General features: G+C 41.6%; 1 protein-coding gene across 1 annotated transcript in view; it reads right to left on the reverse strand.

Annotated features, from left to right (window-relative positions):
• Window positions 1–9,027: 9,027 nt before the first annotated feature.
• uacab (uveal autoantigen with coiled-coil domains and ankyrin repeats b) overlaps window positions 9,028–20,320 on the reverse strand; it is a 40,386-nt gene continuing 29,093 nt past the window's right edge. Inside the window, exons 9-19 of the mRNA XM_031848390.1 lie at window positions 20,064–20,101; window positions 19,659–19,715; window positions 19,315–19,422; window positions 18,800–18,832; window positions 17,907–17,999; window positions 16,961–16,991; window positions 16,812–16,861; window positions 13,821–16,526; window positions 13,407–13,559; window positions 12,682–12,747; window positions 9,028–11,765 (exon numbers count right to left, since the gene is read on the reverse strand). Coding sequence (XP_031704250.1) covers window positions 11,694–11,765; window positions 12,682–12,747; window positions 13,407–13,559; window positions 13,821–16,526; window positions 16,812–16,861; window positions 16,961–16,991; window positions 17,907–17,999; window positions 18,800–18,832; window positions 19,315–19,422; window positions 19,659–19,715; window positions 20,064–20,101 — 3,407 coding nt within the window. The 3' untranslated portion in view covers window positions 9,028–11,693. The remainder of the gene's footprint in view (window positions 11,766–12,681; window positions 12,748–13,406; window positions 13,560–13,820; window positions 16,527–16,811; window positions 16,862–16,960; window positions 16,992–17,906; window positions 18,000–18,799; window positions 18,833–19,314; window positions 19,423–19,658; window positions 19,716–20,063; window positions 20,102–20,320) is intronic.

The raw sequence follows: 20,320 nt of genomic DNA on the forward strand, positions 1-20,320 counted from the left end.
TCTAAAACCTGATCATGAACGAAACACTTGTGTCCGTGTAAGCCCGCTCAGTGAGTAAAGAGACAATCTCTACTTTTCAATACAAAGCAACACATTCTGTCACCTCTCCATCTCATATGTTAAAACACAGTAGACTCGAATCGCTTCCATCCTTAATAAAAAGTTACGGATAACCCCAAAAAACTCCTTTCTCAACCAATCTGCGGTCAACCGTAACACATCTATCTCTCCACATCCATCCAAAGATGGCTCATTTCATGATTGATAGCTTAAAGAAATCTAGAACTTCAGTCAATCTCCCTTTCACCTTCATATATTTAGGGAAAAACGGAAAACCCTTCGAAGTTTTTTTTTTGAGGTGCCATAACGAAACAGATTTAGGAGAATATAAAGTATCTGGTCAACAATAGAAAAAGCCTCCTGGGTTTACTTTAGGCACACTTGCACAGTTTGACTCCAAGAGCACTCTGCATTCACCTGGAGTTCACTAGCTCACAACCCTAAAAACACGGTATTTTCTTTCTTTGTGCTTCTGTGAATATAAAGTAATTTCTTGCATGTTAAAGTTTAATTTCATGCCCATCTCAAGTAGAAATCACTTACAGTGACAATCGGATCAAATGGGTCAGACAGCAACAACAAAAAGCAGATGCTGCATGGTGAAGAATGGCTGCTGGAAGTAGTTTTATCCCTCAAGTACCAGATGTTTACATTTGATCTTCCAGCAAGCAGCAGTTCACAATCCCAGAGGGAGCATGTTGGTATTAATAGGTCCGAATGGTGTGTGTGTGAGATATGTAAGTGGGTCAGAGATGTGGTTCCAGGGTCGCTCTGGTGGATCAGCAGGCGGACTCTGAGGTGTGTTTGCACATTTCTGGCAAAGGTTGTCCATCCGAATGGCTTTGACCTCGCAGGTCAAATTCAATATTTGTTGTGGGGATGATTTATAAATATTTCCCTTTGGTCTCGCCAAGGGCAAGACAGCGTGCCAAGGGGAAGCTCTCTCTGAAGTAAAGCCAAGAAAGTCAGTTTTGTGTGATGCCTGCATGCTCAAACACACCTTGCATGAATGTATTCACACACACACACACACACAATCCTCTCTCTCTCTCTCTCTCTCTCTCTCAAAGTCAAATAACCCTGATCAGGTGAACAGGAGCACTTCCCACGAGATTAAAAACTGGAATGCCGGAAACGTCCAATCATTGTGAATTTGCATCAAAGACACAAAGAGGCAGTCATCACCCAACACGGCTGAGATCACAGGGAGGCAAACGCTTTGACACACCGACAATCTGAAGACAACACTCTGTGTTTAAACTTGCGTCTAATGAGAAGAAGGGGAAAAAAGGGCGGCAATTAAATCAAGTTGCTGCACGACGGGGGTGGACGTTATGAGGGCGTTATGCCTGAATATGAGAAGGTTAGAGTCCGTGATTAAAAGAGGATGCCATTTACTGTGTGGAGAACATCACAACAACCAATTAAAATTTTATCATTTATCTATTTCTTAAGGATATTTTTAAGGTAGTCTTTACCGAAAAGTAGAAAAACTGGTTCTCATATTTGGCAAAAAAACATTTAAATTTTGGACTAATTATATGTAAACAAAGACAGAAGGGGATGCACATTACAGAACATGTCTGGGCTGCATCACGAATAAAAAACTAAAATGTAAAGACACCTTATAAGCACAGGATTTTAAAGACGTAGACACTTCCCAGCTTGAATCAACTAAGACTCCAAATTTCCAGAGGGGAAGAAGTACACAGATCTTTAACTAAAGTACAGGTAGCAATACCACAGTGTAAAAACACTCACTTACAAGTAAAAGGTAATTATTCCAATGCTTACATCAGTAAAAGTATGTAAGTACCATCTGCAAAACTTACTTTAGGTATCAAAAGTATTGTTACAACCCGACAACCCTGGTCACTAATAATGCAAAATTACGAAGGAATCATTTAATGGATATTTATAAAGTCATCATAAGTGCACTTGTTAGAATGTGGTACCCAGAATGTTTGTGTTGATGACTGATGTTAATTTCAAATACTTTATAAATCAGATGGACAGTTTATTCTAAAACATTGCATTGTGTTTTATGTACGGTTTGCATGTCAAATCTTGATCTGCATCATAAACATATTTATGCTAAGTACCTGAGGTAAATGTATTTAGTTGCATACTTTCCACCACTGAAAAATGTAAAGCACTTTGACACAGAGCATGTACTATACGAAGGTTTAAGGTTATACTAAAGGCGCACAAATGCAGGCTTATTATTTTTATGCACGTGCTTTCAACTTGATCAATTCCAATCAAAATGTGGCTTCCTTTCAACCTTTACAGCAGATGATTTAAACATTTATTTGGCAAACTCTACCCTGGAGAGTTCTTGATTCTGAGCCATGTTGACTAAAGATTACCAAATGTGGAAAAATGAATACAGATGTCTCCGTTTTTACAGCCTGTTTACATCTTGTGAACTCCTGCCCAAAGAAAAGAGTTTCCTTTTATGCGTCAAATGAGATGGTGTGACAATATCGCCTTGTGTAACTCTTTTAGCTCTTAACCACCAGCTCCGGCCTATGAAGTTGATTTGAAGTCAGACTGAGTTAATATCTACGATCCACGATAACTCAGCAACTGAGCCCACGGCCGAGACGGGAGAGAGGCTTTGAGTGTTAGACCTTTTGACCTCCTCGCTACTGAAATCCCAGCTCTGTGGAGGAAATGAACCCCCCCCCCCCGAACCACTTTATCATCATCAAGCCACTACAAAGCAAAGCTATGAGCTAATTCATGTTGGGCAGGAGGCTGCAAATTAGGCAAAGAGTTGGACGCTCCAAATTAGTTTGTTGCTCAGTTCAAGAACACTGAACTTCTAAACTGTTTGTGCATTCTTCAAACACAAATCATTTGTCTAATCATCAAGTGATATATGAGGAATTGTGGTATTTCTTAAGTACATAGCTCTGTAAGACATACCACTCATGTGCTCTCTTCCCGAGAGTTTGATATGAAAATTGATCACTTATATGTCTGTGTGTTTAAAACTGGAGCCAAGAGGTGTCTAACTCAGATTAGCTTCCAGCTGATGCAAAGAAATAGTTCAGTACGAACCCGAAACACCACAACATGCCGGATTAAACTAACAATACACTGTAACAAGTGGACTTAGTTTCCTTTGGGCAGAGCCAGGTCAGCAGTTTCTCCACTTTTCCAGTCTTTATTCTAAGCTAAGATAACCGGCTGCTGGCATTAGTTTATTCATCCTACTAAGTAAAGAGGAAGTTCGAAAAGCGTTCCTTTTCCTCGTTAACACCCACTGTGCACATTTGATAATTAAAAGTAATAGTTCGACACTTTGGAGAAATATGCTTAAATTGCTTTATTCCCAAAAGTTAGTCAAGAAAATCGATTGGTGTGTTCTGTATGGAGTTGGTGCCAGGAGGTGATTAGCTTAGAGTCCCTGCTCGCCCACGTTGCCAAAAATATCCCATCACCGTGAAACCACAACTTAACATTTTATTTCTTGTGGATTAAACTCCCAATATATAGTGTGTTAGTGAGGTTAAGAAGTGCTGCTATAGGTTGATTTTTCCATTAATCTTGTTGGTTAATTGTTAATGATCAGTTAAGGAGGGTCGGGAAATAAAAAAATCTAAATTAGCATCCCATTCTAACTCTCTGCAAGAAAGCTGAATATTAAAGTGTTTTAAGCACCTTTCCCTGTGCAACATGCCACTCATTACACCCACTGTGCTCGTTTTGCTAATAATGAAGTAATAGTTTGAGAGTTACATGAGAAGATCAATGTCACTTTCACATTTGTGTGTTATGAGCTGGAGCTAGTTAGCTTAGCTTAGTATGCAGACTAGAAACGGTGAAACCGCTTAACCAACGTACACTCCCTACCACCACTGAAGATCACTAATTAACATACTTAGTCTTGTTTCTTTAATTCAAACATAAATATGATTTACCAGTATGACATTTCCAAATATTCAGCGGCCACAAATGGTGGGTTCCTATTGGTTAAAGTGGCAAAAAGCTGTTGAGGTGCGGTATTCAAATACGGCTGGAGCTTTTCCCAAATAGAGCAATGCTGCAGAAAGTAAAATATCCCCACCACTCCATTCTCTATCTCTATCTTAAGCTTGAGTAACATAACGGTTAGTCCTCACTGTATCACTGAGCCACCCTTCGTGTCAGTGGTCGGTTTCGGCTGAACTGGCTACCCAGCCAACATGCCATCACAAGATACCACAACTGAAAATGCAGCGGCTCCCAAACGCCAACATCAAATCAACGTCAGTCCTCCAGACTCGCAGCTTTTCATCCGGCCGTCATCATGGAATCAAACACAGCCTTTTCCAACCGCACTAACAAGCTCAAGCTCACACCCTCAGGCCTAACCCAATGTCTTTAAGATGATTGAAGCAGCCAGAGGTAGCCTCAGCCATGTTTCCAAGCACCAAGCAACCCCAAAAGCCTTATCCTATTAAACCACATACACCATCTCATGTGTTGCGCCACGAGCAGACATGCAAAACCGGGGCTATTTTCCGTTTGAGAGGGAGGGATTATTGTGAAAGAAGTGGTGGGAAGGATGACAGTCAGGAGGGAGCGGGAGATGTGGCGGTTTGGGCCCATCTGTTTCTTGCTAAGTCAATGAAGGGAGGAAGAAAAGCTGAGCAGATACTCTAAGCATTAGTGGTTAACCAACTACTAATGAGGGGAAAAAGAAAAACATTGAACTCAGATGAAACCATTTAGCATACAGTGGTATACAATGTCCTTACCGGGTTTCAGGGAAAGATGGCCAGCACTCATGTAAGCCTCATGTGCAATAACCAAAGGGATAAAAAGAGGTGGAGGTCGGGCCTGTTTCTAATCTATCTGTGCTTGTGTGTTTTAAAACCATCCTCAGAGTATAGGAATCTGTTTAATGCATGTATCCCATACATGTACTTCCACACCTTTGATACAGCAAATGTCCGGGGCACTCGGCTCTGGTGTAGTCTTGGCATGTAAAGCCTGATCCTCCTGCCAGGGTTTGAGGCTTGAGGCTTTTCATTCCTCTGATCGCCTCTCTTCCCTCGTCTACCCCCACTGCCTTCCCCTCTCCAAGCTCTCTGGAATAAATCCTGGGAAATGAGAGGGCCTCCTGCCCCCTCACCGCTACTCATTCCCAGGTGTGCAAATCCCAGGTCAACCCAGGATCAGACAGTTACACTGCCAAAAATGTTAGAGGGAGGAATAATAAATGACGGCAGATAAAGAGTTCAGGGGGATGCGAGGAGAGGAGCAAGACGAAAGGTGAGGAGTGGAGATAGAAAAAGAAGCGAGACGAAATAAAGGAAAGAGATGGAAGAGACAGCGCTTGCTTTTGGGAATGTGAGCCATGCTGAAACCATTCCACTCAAATCAGCACCATGTGTCCTCCAGAGCCTTATTATCCCATAAATGAACTTTATTGAGGCAACAAAGTGCTTTGGAGCTCTGCAAAAACATTAAAGGGGCCTCGCCTGTCTCGGCCTGGAGCCAAGAGTAGTCCGATTCCTCGGGGGACTAATGAAAAAAAGAGGGGGCCCCTGGCCTCGTGTTCGCTGCCCCCAGTGTAGCCTCAGGAGAAGGCCGGCCAGCACCGCCTGAGTAATGACCTATTAGTGACAGAGAAATAGTTAGCAATTACTCTGGGGAGACAAATATGGCACAGACCTCTTGACTGACCTGACCTGTGGAATTAACCAGGAAGGAAGGAAGGATGACAGACAACAGGTAAAACAGCAGGAAGGGAGTAGGCAGTGGGGAGAAGGCAAAGAAAAGAGAGGATACGACAGTAAGGCCGAATAACTGCAGCCCTGTCCTCTTTAGTTGTTTGATTACTTGCATATTTCGGAAAAGATTTGCACCACTGAATATCAACTTTCAGTTCATAAAGTGCTCACATGGGGCATTTTCCGAAATAAAGTTGTTTAAATTACCACAAACAGACATACAGAAACTGAGTCAGAAAGTACTCCAGTATAAGAGTACTGTTAGGTTGAAAATATAATGAAACTGCCAGTGTGTGCGCTGTACCTAAAAGGGGAACTCCACTTACATGTGGAAAAGAAAGTTGTATGAAGCCTTTTGTGGGTCCAGAGGGAGCTATAAAGTACAATAAGTTTCAAGAGATGACACGTGTGGCAGTATTGGTTGAGGCCAAAGACTACGAGGATGAAAATGAAAGAAATCTGGAGGTGTGGAGTTAAAAAGAAGTGAGTTCACTACGCAGACCTCATGTCAGCTTGTGGCTGGCAGCTGGAGGTTACATTAGCTGAACTAGCATCACACACCAGAGTCTCAAACAGAAATGTTGGCGGTCGAGTTGCATTGTGGGTAATGTAGGCCCAGAGAAAGAAGAATACGTGGAATAAAAAAAAGATGATATATCTGGTTGTGATGTGCAAATTTTGATCCTCATGTCCATCATTAGTCAAGTGGGGGGGGGGGCAGTGGAGGTGGAGTACCGGAGAATTCGGAGGCACCAGAAGGGCCCCAACAGTGAATCTTCAGCGTGTGGCCCCCAAGCAGGTCAATCCGGCCATGTAGGAGAGAGAGAGAGGGTGAAGACAACCACACATGAGAAGAGTTTAAGAACGCTATGACATGTGTCAGGTGCTCAAAACCATAAGTTCTCACAATTCCTGTGAGACACAAGAGGGCCTCTCAGATTCTGTACGGAAAACAATGCGGAGCAACTCCTCCAGGGAACGAGCGCAGCAGAGGTGGCAGACCGCTGTGTGTGATAACAAACGTTCGTGACAGCTCAAAGGACTGGAAGCAAAGACGTGGGCGTGTATCTGATGTGTGTATATAACCAACCAACCTGCTTCCTCCTCCAGTCTACCACTCATGAGGCATGCGGTGGACGGCCGGGGCTTATTCCAACATAAATAAAGTCTCTGATCCTTCGCGGGATGACGAATATTTACAAAGATGAATTCTTTGTGGCCGGGAAAGGGGTTACGATGGTAAACCAAATGGCCGCAAGTGGCTGTATGGGACTGATTAGGGCCCTGGAAATGAGATTAAAGAGAGATCTACCAACAGATTGAATTGTATTTGCCATAATTGCTGAGAACAGCTTATTCAGTGCAGACCGCAAAAAAGAGAATCATAAAGCCAAGGGAGGAGGAGGAGAGGAGAGGAGGGCTGCCACTTGAAACCAGCAAGCTTTTCTCAAAGAAATCAAACCCAGGACAAGCCTTGTATCAATTAGAGGGTGTGTGCATGTTTGTGTGAACAGAGGATGGGATAAGGGATGGATTAGCTTTTGTGTGTGTGTGTGTGTGTGTTATTTTTTATTTTTAGGCCATTTCAACTGTACTTTAAATGGAAAAATTCCCCCGTGCTCAATGACGGTGCATGCAGTGAATTTATCTGAAATGCGATAATTTAAATAGCCTTGATCTCTGTTCTCAGCATCGCGGTCGAAAAAGAGCTTTAATGAAAAATAAATCTTGTGAAGAGAAAAAAAAAAAAAAAAGAAAGACCAACAGACAAATAAATAGAGGCACGGGCTCGAAGATAAAAGTGAGCGCCGTGTGCCAAAGAGCTACTCGCTCTCATTCCTGGGTTGATTGTACTTAAAGTGAAACCACATGTACTGAGCCGTTTCCACAAGAGTGTGTGGAGCTAAAAGCACACATTTACAGGCCGCCCTAAAGCCGCTGAACATTTGGTATTTCTCTGTAACATAAAACATTCATGACTCAATAAGCAACCATCAATATCAAAGGGTATTAAAACAAACTCGGCTAATTTGCTTCATCAGGCTTTACGGGTGTTGTTTGATCTGATTTGATTCACAGTTGCCTGGCAACATACGAAAACAAACCCCACAACTGTAAAACATTTTGATTAAAATATCGATAAATCCTGATTGGTGCACATAAGTTTGTGTTAGCAGATTTTTCTTACAGAGACCGCACCACAAAACAAACCCCAGCCAAACAAAAGTAAGAACAAAAAGATAATGACAGAAATCTCTCATAAAATAAACCAAACTATTCTGCTTTTGGCAGAATATTGTGTGTTTATGTACAGTAGGACATTTCCCATTTCTTTTAGTAAGAAGCGAAAAAGAGAAAATAAAGACTACAGGGTCTACAGCCATGCTGTCTCACATGGATTGCAATCATTACAGCTCCTATGGGACATTATTTAACACTTAATTAACCATATATACTAACTTTTATTAAGATTTGATATTGTACATGCAGAACTATATTCCACTTCTCACACATATTTATGCAACCCACTAAGAATGATCATCACCGTTAACCTGTGTGTGTGTTTTTTGACAATGTGTATATCTTGGATTTGCACCTTATTGATATTTTTTGCACTCTTTCCTACTTTGTACAGCAACTAAGAACAACAATTTTCCTTGGGATGAAAAAAGTTCTATTTTATCTTCCACATTTTATCTAGCCAGCAGATCTGTGAGGCTGTACATAGCCACAAGGCACTTTGAGCTAAATGCTAGCGCCAGCCTGCTAACATACTGAGAGTGACAATGCCAACATATTGATGATTAGCAGATGAAGGGTTTTTTCATGTTCACCAGGTTAATCTGCATTTAGCACAGAGTTCAGCTGCAGCTGATGGTAAATATAATTAGATTCAAAGGTATTTAGTTATAAACCAAAATATTGGACAAATGGACAGTTTGACCAGATGATGGCGCTACATGAAAAGTCAGTGAATCACCAAAGTCATTAAAATACATCATGTGGGGACCATGAATGTACCAAATTGACAATCCATTGAGTAAAATGTTGACGTTTAACAGCGCAAGGAAAAACTTTAAACCTGATGGTGGCGCTAGAGGAAGTTAGGAAGTTGCCAAATTCTGTAAGATTCATCCTCTGGGGACCATGAAGGTCTGTACGACCTGTCGCAACCATCCATCCATCCACCAATAGCTGTTGAGGCATTCAAGTCTGGAAATACAAAAACACTGAACAAAAATGTGGTTTTCTATGTTAGGCACTTTTATTGATTTTGTATTACCGAGTCACAAACACAAAGATTATTGTCAAAGACAAAGACTGGTACACAGTATAGTTGTTTATAGATTCAATTAACAGTCTATGTTAACAGTAGATGGAAGACAGTAAATAATGATTCATAACATCTGCATGACAAAATGCAAGAAGTATTTACTAAACCATCTGTTGGTGTGAGTTTTTGACCAAAATATAAAAACAGAGCGAGAATTTTAACTTGGTAAAGCTGGAAGGTAAAGACAGAAGTGCGTCACAGAAATAACCGTTAAGAGGTTTTGTTTATCCACATAAATAAGAGGGATCTGCTCTATTCGGATCACACTACAGTAAATGTTACCCTGAACGTGTTTTGTGCCGCTCTACTTCCAGACCCGCTGAATATCAGAATTATCACACTGTAGTACAGTAATTAAAGTAGTACAAAGCTATGAAAAATATATCAGTGTAAAGGCATAGGAGACTCGCTCAACAATCACAACACCACTACACCATCAAGAGTCACAAAGAGCTGGCTCAGGGGTACGCAAGCCTTTGCTCTAGGAGAGTTCACTGCTGCAGAAATCAGGGTTTTGTATTAAGTCAAGCTTCAACTGGGACATATGCTGTCTTTAAAACGAGGTATGGTATAAATGTAGTATTGCAAAGCAATAGATATTAGGAGATAAAGCTCTGTCAATTTAGTGTTACATTCACATTTCATATTCTCTCAGTTATCTGTGAGATTTAACACATTTGCAGATAGTCCAGCTTCCTAAAGCAACAGCTGCCTACCCCTGGGCCACGCTGATTATTACAACTTCTATCAACTTGGCCTGCCAAGTCTCTCCACTAGAGGACACTCTGGTTTCAACAAAAAGGACGACGTGCCACTGCAAACTGTAGGACATGGCAAGAGATCTCCACTCCCTCCATGACTCAAATCCAGCAAAAACCACGTCCAGATTAAAACAGGCTGTATGAGTGACATGGCTCCCAAATCTATAGTACTATCTACCATATTGCAAAAAAATGGCGAGTACAGATTTGGACGATTTTTTACACTCTTCGGGTTTTGGGATTATTCTGAAAACACGAGAGCTAGTTTGGACTTCCAGGAGACGATAACTGAGCCACAAAGTGAGTAAAGAGAAAGTAGCTGACATGAACAAAGTCAAAGGATAGGTTCACATTCTTTTAAGTCGGTCTTAAAACAATTCTGCCAACATGTGCATTCAAAGTTATTGGAGGCCATTATCAATCCTTCTGTCCATGTGAGGGGTTTCCTTATAAAAAGTATTCTAATGTAAGAGATGTGGGACAAAATCCACAGTCCTTTCTGTGAGACAGTTCGTCAAATCATGTGGGTAATGGTTCAACTTTGAAATGTGTTTTTGCAAAGAGCCAACATCTCTTACATTTGAATCGTGTTATGAAGAGATATTTACAGCTTCTTATATACATTATGTATGAGCAGGTGAGTACTGGTTTAAAGGATAGGTTCACACGTTTTTTCAGGGATCTTTTAGTGTCCAGTATGAATAGGAGGTTTACAGAAGATAAGACCTATTTCAGTGTTCAGACTTGTAACATCGTGAAACTATCCTTTAAAAGGCACGACGAGTAGAATTTGTCGCTTGCAGTTTGTAAACATAAGTGATTATTAAGAGGGATTCATTTTGTGTCAGTCTATATTGTTTTATAGGAAAATCCTACTCATTCTGCCTTTAAGGTTCACTTGAAAAAAATGTGAACGTATCCCTCAAATTCTAGCGAACAATGCTGTCCAACGGGAAAACAAACCGCATGAGAGCCGACCGTCAGGGGGGGAATGTGAAGAGTGGTCTTTGTGTTCGTGTCCATTTTACATTTCAGCCGAGCATGTCAAGAGTGAGTAATCTATGAAAGGGTCCTACATGTCACATAACTCCCCATATCACCGTTAAAGTGGCAATAACGGTGCACTGATTTGCATTGTCATGGATAACAGATCCCACAGAGATGTACGGAAAGTGAAAAACGTTCTTGCACGTACGTCAAAAATCGAATGAGTCAAAATGGTTTCACAGTAAGGATGTCACGATTTCAATTTTAGATCAAAACGTGATCGAAAATAATTTTAAATTTCAAACGATTCCCTCCGCCTACTTGCGCTCTTCCAAAAAAAAAAAAAAAAGAAGAAGAAAAACACTTGAAAGATGGTGCAGCGTAACTTACTGGTAGCCTGCAAATGCACTTTTTGCAACACTATGGCAACTGACGGAGTCGGAGTCGAGATGACAGAGAAACAAGATAACTGTAAAGTGACACCCCTATTTCACAGGTCAGTTTGACACAATAACCTTTTTAATTAAAGTTTTCATTCGCTGGGATATACGCAGGTTGAAATAATTTGTATCTTGATCTACGGTTATTCACTTTTACCCACGACATTGATTTTTGGGAAGCAAAGTGCAGCCATACCACCAAAAAAGAAGAAGCCTGTTTTGGAAATTTTGCCAAATGACAAACAAGCAAACACACACACACACACACACACACACACACACACACGGCACCCACAGGGGCCACAGCAGGTGAACTCAGTAGTAGGAGATGTGAAAATGGTGAATTTGAGTCAGCAGGCAGCGTTTCATTTCGTCAGAGGAAGCTTTAACACACAAACTCCTGCCTCATGCGGATGATCTGCAGTAAGGCGGCCTGCACGTCCTCGTCCATGTGGCCCTGCGAGAGAGAAACACAGTCAGAAATGAGCTTCAGTTAATCCATTTGTATCGCATTTCTCTACTAAAAGCTCTGTTGTCAATTACTCGCTCGCATAATGGGTAATCCTGTGCATCAGCTCCTGACAGCTGCAGTGCACTTACACCTTCATATGTTCAGATAATTTGGGCTGAGTGATACATTATTTTTTTTCTTGTTTTGACGAATGATTTTGCAGCCGGCTCCCACTGGACTTCCAGCCATTAGCATTACCAAACCATCTGCACTGGCTGCCTCAAATAATCAGCAGACTTTCACACATTTTACCGAAGTGTAAACATACGAGGTAGCATCTCTTCGCTTGAATGGCGACAAAGTGCTGAAAGTTGACCGATCTTGATTTGTTGAAAGCTAAACCATGAATCAATAAAACAGACTTCACAACATCTTTTACTGGTTTTCTACCTATAACTCAATGATTGCAGTGGTCGTTTCTTGTTTTAACGTGCACTGCCTGCGTGTCGTACGAGCCTTCTGTGATTTGTTTCGCCTCTCAAAAATTGTAGACTGCACGCTAACTAGAGCCGTGCTGCAGCTGTTGTGACGGCTCCCGATTTCTGTCAATTACTTCCTTTTGCTCTCCAGATGGCAGAAAGTTATGACTAGCGAATAACATCTGTGAAGGGAGGTTTTTAGAAGTGTAGTTCATCAAAAGCGGAAAAGTGTTGCTAGGGATGGCCAAGGATCGACAAAGTGGTCTGCCCTTTTTAAGCAATTAAGGGTTTTAACGAAAATGATTCAACAAGTTACATTGTGACTGTTCTCAACATGCTCATCATATCAGTGTAACTGTCTGAACAACAGAACCGAAGACCATTCATGGGAATGAAAATCAGAGGACCCTCACCCTCGTTAGAGATTAAAGAGAGAAACGTACCTGTGCTGCACTGAGAAGATGAGTCCGATAAATGGAAACCACCTCTCTGTGTTGCCTCTCAGCATCCTTATGGAGCAGAAGAGAGAAGCATTAAGCATTGCACAACGTACTGTTACGATATGAACAGCACATTTCTTTCTACAGTTGGTTGTATTTTTAGATTTGAATAAAGGAATGGAGATGTTGAATGTGTATTTTCATCAAGTAAAGGAGGTATACACACTGTAATCACCATCATGATCACATGCTGAACAAGCTACAGCTTACCTCACTTCAACCAATTTAAATCTTTAATTTCATTACTATTTCACTTCCAGTTATTCTTGTTTTAATTTGTCTTGAATCTTAACTGCATTATTTATTATTAGGTTTCTTATTTGTCTTTGTTGGTGCTTATTTTTTTACTCTCCTATATTGTAGATTTGGTCTCTGCATCGATGTATTTCTGAGTTAAAATAAAGGTTGAATGAATGCATTCTAAAATCAGTCACTTAATGTAGTTTCCATACGTTTTATTCTAAACCAAAATAACATGGATTGTGAAGCCTAAATTTTTTATTTAATTTATTATCTCGTTTTTTAAATATCATTGTGTAAATAGCATTTAAAATAAAATGGTGTTTTTCAGACAGACAGTCTTTAACCAAAAGACAGTTACTGTGCAGTAAATGGAATATAAAGCACAATATGCACATGTCAACGTAATCTTCTGTGTGTCCACTCACAGCCAGCTGTTGCTGTAGGGTCTTGATCTGGGTGTGGAGTGTTTCGATGTGCTGCGTCTGTCTCTTATTGGGCGCGTTGCTTGTGTATGCCAGCTGGGACAGACCGTTTAGTGCCTGCTTCAATCGCTCAACATCTGTCAGCAACTCTGTGATCTGACACACACACACACACACACACACACACACACACACACACAAATGTTCATCCATTTATCATTACTTTATCAACCAGGCAACGAAACTGTAAGAAGAATTTCATCCCTAGTATCTTTTTCACCCTTTGTGTCTAAACAGACACAAACTATTGTCAATAGAGGATTCTCACATTTAGCATCCATAGTAGTTATATTTAGCTAAAGTCAAACGCACCAAAAGTAGTTTGATTAATAAAACAATGACTGACAGCAAAGTTACCTTTTTGTCTTTGGCTTCAGTCTGCTGAGCTGATTTCTGAATCCCCCTTTGAAGATCGCAGATGGTGGCGAGCGACTCCTCGTATCTCTCCTTCAGCTCCCTGATTTCTCTCTCGGTGGCACGTCCCTTCTCCTGGACAGCCTCCATCTCTGTCCGGGCTCGGCTCTCACCCTCCCTCGCTTGCGCTGCCTCCCGACGGGCCTCTTTGCCCTCTTCTGCTAAGCTCAGAAGCTTGTTGCTCATGTTGGCAGCCTCCTCCTCCAGCTGCTGCTTCTCCTTCTTCAGCTGGCTCATTTGGTCTTCTTTATAGTTAATTTCCGCGTGAGCGTGTGTGGCCTGAAGGAGCTCAGATTGCAGGGCAGACACATCTTCGGCCCTCTGGGCGCCGTTCTCCTCCTCTTCACGGAGAGCCAAACGAAGCTTAGCGACCTCAGCCTCCAGGGCATCCTTGGCCTTGGCTGTTTGTTGCAGCAGAGAAGCCCGATCCCCGCAGCGCTCCTGAACTTCTTTCTGCAAGGCGCAAACCCTGTGGGCCTCCTCCTGCTGAGCCTCTCTTGCTTTCTTGCAGTCGGCCTGGGATTGCTGCATGGCGTCATGGAGCACTTTAAGCTCCGTGTCGTATGTTGCAATCCGAGTCAACTCCGATTTCAGACGCTCGTGGAGATTCTGGATCTGAGCGTTACAGAGGGCGTTCTGCTCTTGAAGATCCTCTTTCTGAAGCGTTACCTCCTCGTGCTGCTGCTCTACCTTGACCAACTTCTGAGTTAATCCCTCAAATTTATTCTTGAACTCCTCCTCCACATTCTTGTGCTTCTCCCCGGTAACCACAGCAGAGTCTAGCCTCCGTTGAACAGATTCAATCTCGACTTTTAGTTTCCCGTTCTCCTGTTTGATGCTCTCTCTTGCAGACGTTTCTCTGTTGTACTTCTCTTCCATCTCCGACAGCTTCACTGTCAACTCCTTCACCTGAGCGCTGTGAGAGTGATCCTTCTCCTCGGCTGCTGTCAGTGGAATAAACTTGGACTTAATTGCCTCCTGTATGGTATCAAGTTCTTTCGTCTGCGCTTCCAGTTCTTGGGTAAGCTTTACTGTTTCCTCCTGAGCCAACACATAACTTCCTGACAGTTCGTTTGCTTTATTCTCTGCCTCGACCACAGCAGCATTCAACTTGTCTGCGATAGCTTTGTGGTCTTTTACGCTCACATAGTCCTTTTTCATCTCCAACTGGACTTTTTCCAACTTTTCATTTAACTTTTCATTTCTTTCTTTCACATTCTTCAATTCTTCCCCACTTTCTTGACCCTTGGTCTCCAACTTCAACCTCTCAGCTTTAACACTCTCTAAGGTGGAACTTAACTCCATCTTCACTTGCTCGTGCTGCTGTCTGGGAACATACTCTCCCTCCAAGCTCTGCTTCAGAGTCTGGCTCAGCGTGGTCAGCTGCACACACTCTTTATCGCCGTCGTCACATCTCTTCTGCAAAAGTTCAAGTTTCTTCATCAGGTCGGCGTTCTGAGATCTCAGAGCGTCCATTTCGCTGAGGCGTCTCTCACTGGCGCTTTGGAGACTGCTGATGTTCTCCTGCAGCGCTGGCTTCTCGGATTGAAGCTGCTGGACTTGCGCCTCTGCTTTTCCGTAACGTTCGCTGGCTTCCACCAGTTTGTCCTCCAGCTCCTCCAACGCCGTTTCCATGTTCCTCCGGGCTTCATTGTGCGCCGTCATGGGAACGTAGTCCATCTCAATCCTGCCGTTGAGCTCATCCAGCTGCTCTCGTAGTATATCTCTCTCCTCCTCGCTCTCCTCCACCTCCTGAATTAGAGCCTGGCTTTTGGCCGTCACATCGGTCAGTTTCCTTTTCAAAGAAGCGTTCTGCTCTTCGAAGGCTGCCCGTATCCTCTGCTGCTCCTCAGCAGACTTCGCCCCCGATCCTCCCTGGGATGACGGACTGTCCAGCTTTCGATGGAGGTCTGCCACCTCCTCCAGCACGCGATCGTAGTCTTCCCTCAGCTCAGCGATCTGCCGTTCCTTCTCATCAACTGCGTTGCTCAGCAGGTTTTTCATGTTGTCAAACTTCTCAGCTGGCACTGTGTTGCCATGTTTAGTCTGGGTCTCTTTTAAGTGGCTTTCCATTTCTAGAAGGGTTTCTGCTAGTTCATCTCTGTCCGCACTCGCAGCGCTCAGCTCTTGGTTCAGCTTTTCTGCCTCTAGCGCCAGCTGGTTCTCGCTGCTCTTATACTCCTCCAAAGCCTTCTCGCTCTGTTTGAGGCGGTTACGAACGCGACACACTTCGGCCGAAGCGCCTTCATACTTGGCCTTGATATCTTGGAGCTGAGAGCGCAGCTCTTCTGTTGCCTGGCCCCCTAAGTGTTCCTTAACGGCGACGACATGGGCCTGCAGCTGTTTGACCTTACACTCAGAATCCAGCATCCTCTTCTGGACGTCCCCCAAGGCGTCCTCCAGTTCTTGAACCTGCTGGTCAGCCTGTTTCTGGATGGTTTCTCGGCTAAGAACCAGCTCTTGGCACTCTCGGTTCTTACGGTTCAGGGCAGTCTGAAGTCGTGCCGTCTCTTCGTCCGCTGCCTGTTGTCTTCTCTTGACCGCCTCGAGTTCACGTAGCAGGGCGTCGAGTTCGCCAGAGACGTCCCAGCCTGCAGTGGGATGACTCTTCTCTGGAGTTCGAGACAGCGAACGCAACAGGGCAGGATTCTGGAGCATCAGCAGTGAATGAGGAAAAACATTTTTAATTTGCATTATCATTTATTTCTATAGAAAGCCAGACACTTTATTTGAGACTAGCGAAGAGTTGTTGATTGCTTTGTAATACATTCGCAAAAAAGGTTCCTCGGCTTTCTTTCCAATCAGGATCTGAATACTGTATAAACAGTTTAATTTGCATGCAGGTCCTTCTGTTAACACAGATTGCTCAAATGCAAACTACTAACATTGTACTTTAGACATTTGAAAGTCATGCGATTCCAGATAAAAACGTACCCGTTCAGAGTCCAGGCTTTGAGCTTGTTTGACCAAAATGTTTTCTTTACCTGCGAGAAAAACAGCATACAAACCTCGTCATACTATGCAAGCGAATATTTAAATAACTGTATCAAATGTTTCTTTACGGTTCAAGAGACGGAGCTTACCTTTGATAACAGACTGTCCAGAGTAGTCTCCCTGTGAATACACACAAACAAATACTCATTACAAACGGTCTGACTTTTTAGACATAAAACAAATTCTATTTTCAACACTTTATAGATATTCATCAAAACCTTTATATAAACTAGGATGTGACATTGAGATTAAAACCTCTTTCACAAGTGAGACGTTGCCAGGAAAGGTTTAAACACCAGCCTCCAACACATGACATAACAACATCAGATACCACAAAAAAATATACATTACATAATATAGTGCATTTACCAGGCAGCATCTTGGTCATGCATTTGTTAGTTAATTAAGGTAACTGCAACACTGATCTATTTAAATAACTTACTGCATGTATTTTGCATTTTCTCAAAGGAGATACACAGTTGCCAGTTCATTAGGTAAACTTATCAAAACAATAGTCCTTTTTGTCGGTACAGTTTTGACTTTCGGTTTTGGTTGAAGATAGAAAGGTTATATTTAACTGTGTGATCGCTTTGGGAGAAAGGTGCTTATGTTTTTAGCCTGCCGTCATTGAAGTAAATGGGGTTGACAAAATATTAGTAGAATAACGCAGTACAGTTCAAAAGCATCAGAAACTACATCCTCCAAATTAACCATGAAGTTGAATCAACACATCACTAAAACAGTACCAACAAAAACTGACCATTATATCCGTAACCTTGTTTTTGTTTGTTTGCAGGACTGTTGTGTGTTCTGTGTTCAACTGCATTAGTTTTAGCTGGGTGTACCTAATAAACAGGCAACTGACAGTGATGTTCTTTGTGGGTAAACCAACACTCAGATATGAAAATGAATGTAAAGAAAATGTAAATCACAAGTATTAAGTCTGATTACAAATAAAGAAAATCAGCAATGCACTCATTTCGTTGAGGATTAAAAGCTCAAAGTAAAAATCGGATTAAGAGTAAAGTCACTGACCAAAGTACTCCGGAGCTGAACCTTGACAGTCTCCTGGCCTCGAGCTCCTTCTTCTCTCTCTTTGGAACTGAGTAACATCTTCAACTGATCCTTCTGATTCAAGAGAAAGAAACACAAAAGATCAATAAATGACTGATTACTGAATGATGGAAAATACAGTTTAACAATATCAAAGAGAATATATACACTTTAATTGATACCAACTACTCCAAAATACATTTAGATACATTTTTTTAATTTTTGAGAAATGTGCAAAAAACATCTGCCACACCGTTTTTTAATGAACAAGTTTGGAGCAAAATTGAAAATAAGTGCTTTTTCATCGTAACATCTGACTCACGGATGTCACTGCACATAATCATCAATTCAAAAGCAGCAACTTCTAGAAGAATAAACCTCCTTCATGGAACATAAAGAGCGCACACCTTTACTTGTGTGAATGCACAATGACGTTTGTGGAATTCATAGATTTTTGTTTTTGTTGATCTTTCTTTTCCGACTTTTAGACTAAAACAGTGGAACCAACTTAGGTTTTGTTTTTTTTTGTCTCAGGAAATTACAAAAGGTTGAATTGCTACAGCACTTCCCCTTGAATCCTGAATGTGTGGACCTGGTAGCATGTTATCAAGTTCCATTACGTCACAGCTGGACTGTGCTACCTTCCTTTGCCCTTCACCTCAAAATGTACAGTTGATACCGCTCCACCAACATTCCTCAACCTCTCTCATTTGCTCTTATTTTTAGGATTCAGAGGTCATACAGTAACGTAAGACGTCTGCACTCATGACTGCTACTGCTGAATAAGACTCTTACAAACAAATGTAACCAAGAAAACAATTGAGAAAAGTGTGAATGAGAACCACAATGTCCAATAAATCATTTCAGTTTCATACCTCTTTTTGAGCGTCTTCCACAGTGATCTTTTCCTGCAGATGAATAAAAAAAAAAAAAGAATATATGCAGGTGCTGGTCATATAATTAGAATATCATCAAAAAGTTGATTTATTTCACTAATTCCATTCAAAAAGTGAAACTTGTCTATTATATTCATTCATTACACACAGACTGATATATTTCAAATGTTTATTTCTTTTAATTTTGATGATTATAACTGACAACTAAGGAAAATCCCAAATTCAGTATCTCAAAGCCTGCTTTGTGTTTGGTGATTGCTGATTACACATTCCTTTATATTAGGATGATGGCATTAAGCCAAGAGATCTTTACTCAAATCAGCTTTTAATATTGCTTATATTTGTCACCGAAAGCTATAGTTCAAGACTCTCAGATGTACCCACACACTGAAAAAACAAGCCAGCAGTAAAGGAAAAGCATGCTTGGAGGGTTACTCAAGCTGCTGAGCTATTCTTTGGCTAAGTAGCTCTTGTTTTATTGTTGTGTTGTTTACCTGTGTGAGCTGTTGCTGCAGCACGTTGACTTTATCCAACAAGGCTCTCTGATCCTGGTGGTACTTCTTAAGACTTTCCTGCAGGGTCTCATTCTGCCTCTCCAAGTCCTGAAACAAACAAACACACAAACACACACACACACACAGCTTAAAAACTTAAACCGACCAAAATACAATTACTGAATGCTAAAAACAACTGATAATTTATCACTGCTTTATGGACAAGGATGTCTTGATGATTGAGTTTGGCTTTGGATGCAGTGAATTCAAGCAAACACTCCCTAAATGCCATGAAGTTTGCTTGTGTGTGTAGAATAGGGAGGCTGACGTTAAACAGCACTTACATGTATGATTTGATCCCTTCTGCTAACCTCAGCTGCCTCTGACCTCTCCACTGAATGCTGAGGATGAGACAGGATCTGTTTTACAACCATGTTTTGAAGATATAACGTTACCAAAGGTTATGAAAGTGTACAGAACAACTCTCAGTTATAATCACTAGATGGCAGTCATGTACATCTGAGCGGCAGTGAGTGAGGCAAAGAAAATGATTAGAAGTGTGGAACCACTGGAAGAAAAAGCACAATCTAAAGGATTCAAAGAGTCTCAGCATTTGACTGGCCTTCACTTTTAACAAAGAGACCTGCTGAAAAAAAAAAATGGCCACACCAAATGTCAGTGTTTAGTAGCGTGGAGAATAAAGGCTGCTCCTCACTATAAGTGGGGTTTAATGAATGCTGCAGGATTACCTGTCGCTTCCACTGCTCCATCTTCGTGGCCTCTTTATCTGGAACAAAATGAGAAAACAGCAAGTTCAGATGTACATGTGTGTTTACAGAACAGTGTTTCTTCAAAACATGTTCAAGGAAAGGAATGCACTCAAGCAAGACAACAATATATCAGAGAAATACGGAATCAGGAAATAAACGTTTCAAGTCAAAATGATGGCCTAAGATATTGTGGGATATTAAAATACATATTGACAAAGATTAGAAAATAAAAATCA

Source organism: Anarrhichthys ocellatus, unplaced genomic scaffold (assembly GCF_004355925.1).
Source record: "Anarrhichthys ocellatus isolate YVR2014 unplaced genomic scaffold, GSC_Weel_1.0 scaffold8, whole genome shotgun sequence".
Taxonomy (NCBI): domain Eukaryota; kingdom Metazoa; phylum Chordata; class Actinopteri; order Perciformes; family Anarhichadidae; genus Anarrhichthys; species Anarrhichthys ocellatus.